The sequence below is a fragment of the Larimichthys crocea genome, chromosome XXIV (genome assembly GCF_000972845.2).
Source record: "Larimichthys crocea isolate SSNF chromosome XXIV, L_crocea_2.0, whole genome shotgun sequence".
NCBI lineage: Eukaryota > Metazoa > Chordata > Actinopteri > Sciaenidae > Larimichthys > Larimichthys crocea.
In genome coordinates this window covers 4098856-4108353 of record NC_040034.1, presented here as the reverse complement: position 1 = coordinate 4108353, position 9498 = coordinate 4098856, and the positions used below count along the sequence as shown (strand labels likewise).

The window sequence follows — 9498 nt, the reverse complement described above, 5'->3', positions numbered from 1 at the left end:
TGATTGAGTGTGACACCCGCTCTGCGAGCCACACCGTATATTCCATAAGTTTAACGTCTTCCAACAATGTATTCTGTTATCGACGTCCAGATGTGAAAGAAAGGAAGAGCTGATTTCTAGATTGTTTACATTTTCATTTAAAAAAAATTATACTTGTGACAATGAAAATAAAAACTGTTACAGAACATTTATATGTAACTTTATTGTTTTTCATTTTTAAATGTTAGTTTTGCCCCCGGGCGTCTTCACACTTCAAATCTGTCCCTATTTAAAAACTGTTTGGACCCTGTGATAGATATTTCTGTCTTTGTCTAACTCGGTGGGTGCCTGCTGGTGTTATACATCTGTAGATGTGACACAAAATATGACTTTCTGAATGATTTTGTTAAAGAGTGACACGTTTTAAACTTAAATGTTAACACTCATAATAAGTACAAATGTTTAGAATGAACACGATATTAAGATTCATTTAAGTTTAACGTCTTCCATACAATGTATTCTTTGTTATGTAACTCCAGGTGTGAAAGAAAGGAAGAGCTGATTTCTAGATTTGGTTACATTGTCATTTAAAAAAAATTATACTTGTGACAATGAAAATAAAATTGTTACAGAACATTTATATGTAACTTTTATTGTTTTTCGTTTTTTAAATGTTAGTTTTCCCCCCCGGGCGTCTTCACACTTCAAATCTGGCCCTATTTTTAAAATGTTTGGACGCCGCTGTGATAGATATTTCTGTCTTTGTTCTAACTGTGGTGCAGCTTCACTTTCCTCTGCTGCTGTAACATTTCCCTGTGGTGAATGAATAAAGTAAATCTGCTGCAGGACTCTCGTTTCTTCTCGTTGAGGTGAAATCATCTTCACATGATTCTGAATTCACAGAGCTGCTGAGACTCAGAGGAAGAAAACCTGAAAACCTGAATCTGTTTCTATTGTTTGTTAGTAATAAATGTGATTTCATGCACACAGCTGATCACAGCTGATCACTGCTGATCACAACTGATCACAGCTGATCACAACTGATCACTGCTGATCACAGGTGATCGATCACTGCTGATCACTTCTGATCACAGCTGATCACAGCTGATCACTGCTGCTGTTCATTCATCCTGAAGCTTCCTGAGGAGGAAGAACAGACACTGATGGGAGTAATCAGATTACATGAATGTGGATCTATTAAAACAGATACAGACTGTTCAATAACACCTGCAGACACTTTGAGTGACAGGTGGAGGAACACACGTTATTACACACACACACACACACACACACACACACACACACACACACAGACACACACACAGACACACACTGTGGGCTAACGCATTTGAAGCTACAGCTAAGCTAACTTGAAAGAAACGCTCACGAGCTCCGCTGAAATCCTCAAATGTAATCTATTACTTCAGTAGTACTCAGTAACTAACACTCGGAGCCGTACACACACACACACAGGAGCACCGTGGGGCACACACACGGAGCGGCAGCTCCACATGAAGCCGGCCGGGTGTGCGTTAGCCTCGGCGGGCTGCTCGGCTCCCCGTGCCCGTCCTTCAGCTCACCAGTGCCAGTTGTTGACGTTGGTCGCGTCCGCTCGCTCCTCCACGATCCAGCGCGGGTCTCCCTCGCCCCACTTCGCCATCAGAGCAGCTGATCGGTGCCGGTGCCGGTGTGTGAGCCGGTGTGTGTGTGTGTGTGTGTGTGTGTGTGTGTGTCCGCACGTTGTTTCTAGAAGCCTCGAGCTGCCTCTCCAGCGGTGCTCCCGTCTTTAGCCGCCGTGCTGCAGAAAGTGCTGGAAGCGGAACTTTGCGCAAAGAGGGTTTAAAAAAACGGAAGTGGTGTTGTGAAGATTAGTTCCGCGTGTTCCTCCCCGGACAAATAAAGACAGGAGCACCGCGTGGTGACTTTTATTATTATTAAAACGTGCTCAGAGATTTTTAAAGGTCCAGGAGGAATGAATGATTTAATCTGAATGAATACAGTGTGTAAAAAGTTCAACATGTGAGGACATTAAAGGTCCAGTGTGTAAAAAGTACAACATGTGAGGACATTAAAGGTCCAGTGTGCAGACTGATCGCTGCATTGCAACCCCCTCACATCACCCTCAGCTCAGCGGCGTATCCAGGACATTTTTACTGGGGTGGCCAGGATGGGACACAAAGCTAGTGTGGGGTGGCCATGGCATCGTGGAGTTTAATGCCATGTACGCAGCCGACCACAATTTAAATCCCAGTCCTTTTCTGCATGGCACATACCCTCTGTCTCCCATAATTTCCTGTCTCATACGTGTTAAATAAAGGTCTCTATTCTGGTAAAAAAAATATATATAATTAAATTCCATTTCCCATTATCACAGTCCTCAAGTATATCTGGTTATTTAGTAAAATGTGTTCAGGATAGGGTACACATTTTCTAAGAGCCATTTCCTTGTAGTGGATTAAAGTCCTCATCTCTTCACAAATTAGATTAGAAAAATCTCAACTGCTCTTAACTCATCCTATAGAATAACATTATCAGCCATCAGCTCATCATCTGTGTCACCTGTATTGTTACCTGTTTGCTTTACTAATTGAAACGACATCTTGTGGCTATATTAAAACACAGAAATCCAGGCAACAGAACAAACCAAAACTTTTTTGATTTGTTCTTTGCCAGATGTGTTTTTAATTAATCACAAGATGGCATTTAAATTAGTAAAGTAAACATGATGGTGACTGAATAGTGGCATTCTATATTATGCCTTGTGATCCCCCCGCACATCACCCTCAGCTTCCCAGTGCAAAGCACAAACAGACACTTTTACTTTACCTTCAGTCCTTAAAGTGACTGATTATTATTATGATGTGTTTCTGCTCGAGGCTCCTTCAAAGGGTCGTGACATAAATCTGAGATTATTAATGAGAAACGACAGAAGACCAAAACATTTTATATTCATGTATGTTTATCTAATATTTTCTTTTTATTGTCAGATAAAATGAGACAAGTACAACATGTGAGGACATTAAAGGTCCAGTGTGTAGACTAATCCTCACATCACCCTCACCTGCCTAGTGCAAAGGACAAACAAACACTTAAAGGACCCTGTCTGTCTGTCTGTCTGTAGTTTGTCTGTTCTGGGCTACTGTAGAAACACTGTTTTGTTCGGCCCTGCACAGACTTCAAACCCCATCGTTTGTTTCAGAAGCGTTTAGATTAGATAATACTTTATTTATTCCACAATGGGGAAATTCACTTGTTACAGCAGCAGGAAGTGTAATAACACTACAGAAGCAGAATAAAATAAAAACACAGACAGACAGAAGTTTCATTCAACAAGAAACAAACGGGCAATCAACAGACGAGTGTACAGATGTGCAAAACGAGTACTACGGTAGAAAACTAGTGGAATGATATAAATAATATTATAAGTGGCATCAATGGTATCAAGGTAAGTGGTATGATATAAATAATAATATTTCAGAGGTCAGTGGTATGATATAAATAATAATATTTCAAAGGTCAATGGTATGATATACCCTCCAGACTTTGTTTACTTGCTCAGATTTGGTCATTTTCCTGGTTTATGTTCTTCTAAATATGCTTCTACATGTGTAAATACTTTACTACGTACTTCATTTGTTTCTCTTTTGTCTTTTCTACGACCTTTGAACAAGATATTTTATTTTGAAAATCCACCAAATTCTCTCTGCTGTTTCTGAGTCTGGCTTCCTGTCAGCTCGAGGTGAAAGAGGAGCCGCTCCCACTGTAGATATGAAAGAATCATTTTAAAGTAACACAAACAAAAATATTCTTATTTTAAGGTGATTATAAATGCATGAAGACATAGTTATGTTTATAAAGTGCTAATATTATTTTCTTTACTGGGTGATCCAAAGCAGTAACCTCCGTAGCTGTGAAGTGAAACACAAACTGCAGTTCCTCTAACGTCCACCTGAGGCTGGCTCCAGAAGTGAGTCAGTCTCCATAAGTCCCCATGTCCAAATGTCCAACTTCACAGCAGAAATAAACATGTTTACAGCCTGGTACAAAAAACAGTTTTGGTCTCTGTAGCTAATTTCCCCGTTCATGACAACTGTACTGAGGGTGAATTTATATACAACTCACCTGTTCACATTATATGAAGGCTTAAAGTTATGCAGGATTAAGAGCGAGGACGCTTTGACTGACAGGTGGGCGTTGTTTCTTTGATTGACAGGTGGATGTAGCAACCAGGCGTCATTCAGGCATCAGTGAATTATTTGGTGTGAAAAATAACGACTATACCTGATCCCAGATCAGTGAAGAAGTCTCCGCCCCCAATCCTCTCAGAACATTTCAAATCCATCGTTAGGCTTCTGAAATACACTAATTAACACTAATAAACTAATTACCAAGATCGAAAACATAAAACCTCCATAGCGGAGGTAATAAGCATCACCAGCACTGATAATTACTGTTAATTACAGCAGTCAGGCTCAAAGGGTGGTATGTGTGGTAGTCATATAAATCTCAACTGACTGATTAATGTCAGAGATGTGTTTATCCTGAGAGCACTGGTTCTCAAACTGTGGTACGAGTACCAGTGGTGGTACGTCACCTTCCTGTAGTGGTACTTAAAGAAACAACAGTTTGAATGAAATTAAACTAAGTTTAAAGTTACTCCTGATTCACGTCTCTTCATCATATTTCACTGTGTGAATGAACTTGACGACGTATCAGGCTGATACTGAAACAAAAACTTATTTTAAGAAACATTCCAGCGATACCTTTATACCACATGAGTTCTGATCAACAATAAATGACTTTCTTATGAGGAATAAATCTGCCTCCTGTGTCAACTGTCACTGTAGTAGTTGCTGGATAGAATGACTGATAGAGGCGAATATTTTCTGAGGTGGTACACGGTGAAAAAGGTTTGAAAAAGGAGGGATGGTCCAAGATAGACAAACATGCAGTACACACCGTGTGTGCAGAAGAAGGTTTTCCAATCTCTGAGATGAGATTTATTGGGACTGGTTCCTTCATGGAGACACTGTGATGCAGCTTCTGGATCGGAACCTGCCAGAACTCTAAACCAGTAAACAGACTCACAAGGAGAACCGAGGAGTTTGCATGTTCTCCTCGAGTCTCCAGTTTTCTCTGTCAGACTGAAAGCATGCAGAACAATGCTCCAGCCACCCGCAGCACATCAAGATAAGTGGGTACAGATGATGGATGGATATTTGTTTCACTGTGTACTGAGAACAGTTTGAAGGTCTCAGTAATAAACAAAACAAAATGACTTGTTAGATGGAGATTTCATGAATGTGTACACGTGCATGACCCACACCAGATAAGGTCTTTTTAATGTTTAATGTGTTACTACTGTATGTGTTAAAGACTGCACGGTTAGCACGCACAAAAATCATTCTGGTGAAGATGTTTTGAGGAAAATATGAACCCAGAGCGTTCAGGAGACAGAAGACTGTTATTAATATGAATATGCTGCGTTAATGATGCCTGAACCAACCTCGAAGAGGCAGAGTGTAAGATACGAGGTAAATATCTGTGGAGGACGTCCAGAGAAATGCACTTCTAACGCTTTTAATATAAGTTTTATATAAATACATGATCTAATCCAGTCATTTCAAACTGTATCATCATTGTCATAAACTACCAGTTCATCTCAACTAACTGAGCTCCTGTTGTTTCACAATGTGGCCACAAAACCTCCATTCACAAGAACTCCTGAGCTAAAACTGAAGAGAAGTCCAAAATGTGTCCTGAGCAGCAGAGCGATGGAAAAAGTTTCACTGCAATACAATCTGTCTTTTCATGACACACTGTACTCTATGTGTGATGACAAAAGCAAAGCTGCCAACAGAGTTAGATCATTCAGCCTCCATTGTTTCAAGATGTTTTCTCAGAGAGACACTGGGACAGATCAGAGCACCAGTATAATAGTGTAAATTACACCATTCCAGAAAAAAGTCGTCTCATTTAACGTGTCGACTGCTGCAGCTTTGAAGTGACGTGAGTCTGGTTTGTTTGTGGATGTTTAGACTGTTACAAAGATTTATTATTATGACTGTATGACATGAGCACAATGACAATGTGTTGTGCAGCATTTTATAGTGTATTCAGGAGAAGGAAGACACCTCAGACCAGACCGGTGAACATCCAGAGACTGGATATGGAGACGGTACCTCAACAATAAACTGGACCGGTCAGACAACACAGACGTCCTGAACAAGAAGGGTCAAAGTCGTCTCCACTTACCAAGCAGACTGAGTCTCCTTTGGAGTGTGGAGGACTCAAGAGGTCCAGCTCTGTCCTGGACTGACTCCATAGAAGAAGTGAGGGAGAGGAGGATGTTAGCAAAGCTGACCTCCATCATGAACACCTCCTCTCACCTCCTGCAGGAGACTGTGGAGGCCTTAGACAGCTGCTTCAGCAACAGACTGCTGCTCCCACCATGGAAGAAGGAGATCTACCACAGCTCCTTCATGACTTCATGACGTTTTCTATAGATTTATGATTCATGAGTCATTTCTGGATCATTGAAGTCTGTCTTATCTTAGAAAGCCGTGTTCAGTTTGTCTGTACTGAATCTGTAAATAAACAATGCATCAGCAACGATAATATAAGTTATATAACAATATAACAATGGTATAACACTCCTGCATTTTGTTTAAGATACTTTTACTTAAGTAATATTTCTAATGTACAACTTTAACTTGTTGTACAGTGTGACATTTTACTTTGTTTCTGCTCGAGGCTCCTTCAAAGGGTCATGGAATAAATCTTTATATTTATATTCATGTATGTTTATCTGATATTTCCTTTTTATTGTCAAATAAAATGAGACGTCTTTGGGCTTTGAATAATCATTTAAACAAAACCATCTGAGACGTTTAGACGGGGAACCTGTGAACATCTGAAACATGCATTGTATTGCATAGTTTATATGTTTTTTAAATGAATGATCTTAATCTGAATAAATAAAGTGTGTAACTGTGGAGTAAAAAGTACAACATGTGAGTACATTAAAGGTCCAGTGTGTATAAAAAGTACAACATGTGAGTACATTAAAGGTCCAGTGTGTAGACTAATCCTGTCCATGAAAGACGACCCGCTCCCACTGTAGATATAAAAGGTTCATAAGGCTGGTGAAGTTGTGGGGGTGCAGATGGACTCACTGATTGTGCGTTTGGAAAGGAGGATGCTGTCTAAGGTGCCGGGCTATTTTGGACTATGACTCCCACCCAGTCCATGAGGTGCTGGACAGACTCAGGAGCAGCTTCAGCCAGAGACTGCTGGCACCAAGATGCTCCACAGAGAAAACAGTTGATTCTGTCCTACCGGTGAGCATCAGTCTCTACAACTCCTCCCTCAGAATATCACACACTTCAAGTCAGGTCCAGTAGCTACTGAACCGGTTTGTGCAATACATCAGTGAAATCTTCCTCACATGCATCCTGCACTTTAACAACCAGTGTATTCTCTGTGCAGTCTCTCAAACACTAAATTCTTTAGAAGGTTTAGATTTACATAGTTCACTGTTACTTGGTTTTTATTTTACTGTCACTGGTTTTATTTAACTGTTATTTATACATGTGTATATAGTGTTAAAACAGGATATTGTATAAGTGTATAGTGTTAAAGTTTAGTTTTTTCCTATCATTTACTCTATCACTGACTGTTTGGGAGCTGCTGTAACAAAAACTATTTCCCTGCAGGGATTAATAAAGTATTTCTGATCTGATTTCTCTTTAGTAGTAACAAAAGCAGAAATATTCTTATTTTAAGGTGATTATACATGCATGAAAACATAGTTATGAAAATTAAATTCCTCCAAATCTTATACACTGCACCTTTAAAAGTATAAATTTAAATTAAACTACAATTAAATAAATATTATGTCTGAGTACTTTAGTGAATGATTATTTTATTCAGGTGAATGATTACTAATAATTACAATACTCTTTTTATATATCATGCCACTTTTATCCTCAGTACTTGTCTGTTTGAAGGTTGATTGTTTTTCCTGTTTATTGTAGGTTATAGATATTTATGTCTGTTTATTGTGTTGTTGTTGTTTTTTTGCCGTTTCTACTTTGTTCTAATTCTGTAGTGTATGCTACACTTTCCTCTGCTGCTGTAACACGTAAATTTCCCCGTGGTGTGATTAATAAAACATAAAGTATAGTATAAGTAAGTATAACTGTTATTTATACATGTGTATATAGTGTTAAAATAGGATATTGTATAGGTGTATAGGGTTAAAGTTTTTAGTTTTTAGTTTTTTTCCTATCACTTACTCTCTCACTGACTGTTTGGGAGCTGCTGTAACAAACTTATTTCCCTGTGGGGATTAATAAAGTATTTCTGATCTGATTTCTCTTTAGTAGTAACAAAAACAGAAAGATTCTTATTTTAAGGTGATTATACATGAAAACATAGTTATTAATATTAAATTCCTCCAAATCTTACACACTGCACCTTTAAAAGTATAAATTTAAATTAAACTACAATTAAATCAACATTATGTCTCAGTACTTTAGTGAATGATTATTAGTTTTTCTTTTACTGAAGCCAGCACAAGCAGAATACATGACTTCTTTAATTTCTCCTCCTTCATTTAAAGCGTTAGAGAGGAGCAGAGGAGCAGAGAGGAGCAGAGAGGAGCAGGGAGGAGCAGGGATCATTAGAGAGGAGCAGGATCATTATAGAGGAGCAGGGATCATTAGAGAGGAGCGGAGAGGAGCAGAAGGGCAGAGAGGAGCACAGAGGAGCAGGGATCATTAGAGAGGAGCAGAGAGGAGCAGAGAGGAGCAAGGATCATTAGAGAGGAGCGGAGAGGAGCAGAAGGGCAGAGAGGAGCACAGAGGAGCAGGGATCATTAGAGAGGAGCACAGAGGAGCACAGAGGAGCAGGGATCATTAGAGAGGAGCAGAGAGGGGCAGAGAGGAGCAGAATCATTACAGAGGAGCAGAGAGGAGCAGGATCATTATAGAGGAGCAGAGAGGAACAGGATCATAATAGAGGAGCAGAGAGGAGCAGGATCATTAGAGAGGAGCAGGATCATTATAGAGGAGCAGAGAGGAGCAGGATCATTAGAGAGGAGCAGGGAGGAGCAGGATCATTATAGAGGAGCAGAGAGGAGCAGGATCATTAGGAGCAGAGAGAAGCAGGATCATTATAGCGGAGCAGGATCATTATAGAGGAGCAGGATCATTATAGAGGAGCAGAGAGGAGCAGGATCATTATAGAGGAGCAGAGAGGAGCAGGATCATTAGAGAGGAGCAGGATCATTAGAGAGTAGCAGAGAGGAGCAGAGAGGAGCAGAGAGGAGCAGGATCATTATAGAGGAGCAGAGAGGAGCAGGATCATTAGAGAGGAGCAGAGAGGAGCAGGATCATTATAGAGGAGCAGAGAGGAGCAGGATCATTAGAGAGGAGCAGAGAGGAGCAAAGAGGAGCAGGATCATTATAGAGGAGCAGAGAGGAGCAGGATCATTATAGAGGAGCAGAGAGGAGCAGG

General features: G+C 40.0%; 1 protein-coding gene across 2 annotated transcripts in view; it reads right to left on the bottom strand.

Moving 5' to 3' along the window:
• LOC104932443 (activator of HSP90 ATPase activity 1) overlaps nucleotides 1–1808 on the bottom strand; it is a 6893-nt gene extending 5085 nt beyond the window's left edge. For both annotated transcript variants that reach the window (XR_003461689.1, XM_019277828.2), the window contains exon 1: nucleotides 1560–1808. Coding sequence is in view for 1 of the 2 variants with exons in the window: in XM_019277828.2 (XP_019133373.1) it covers nucleotides 1560–1639 (80 nt within the window). In the remaining variant the exon portion in view is untranslated. The remainder of the gene's footprint in view (nucleotides 1–1559) is intronic.
• Nucleotides 1809–9498: the final 7690 nt, after the last annotated feature.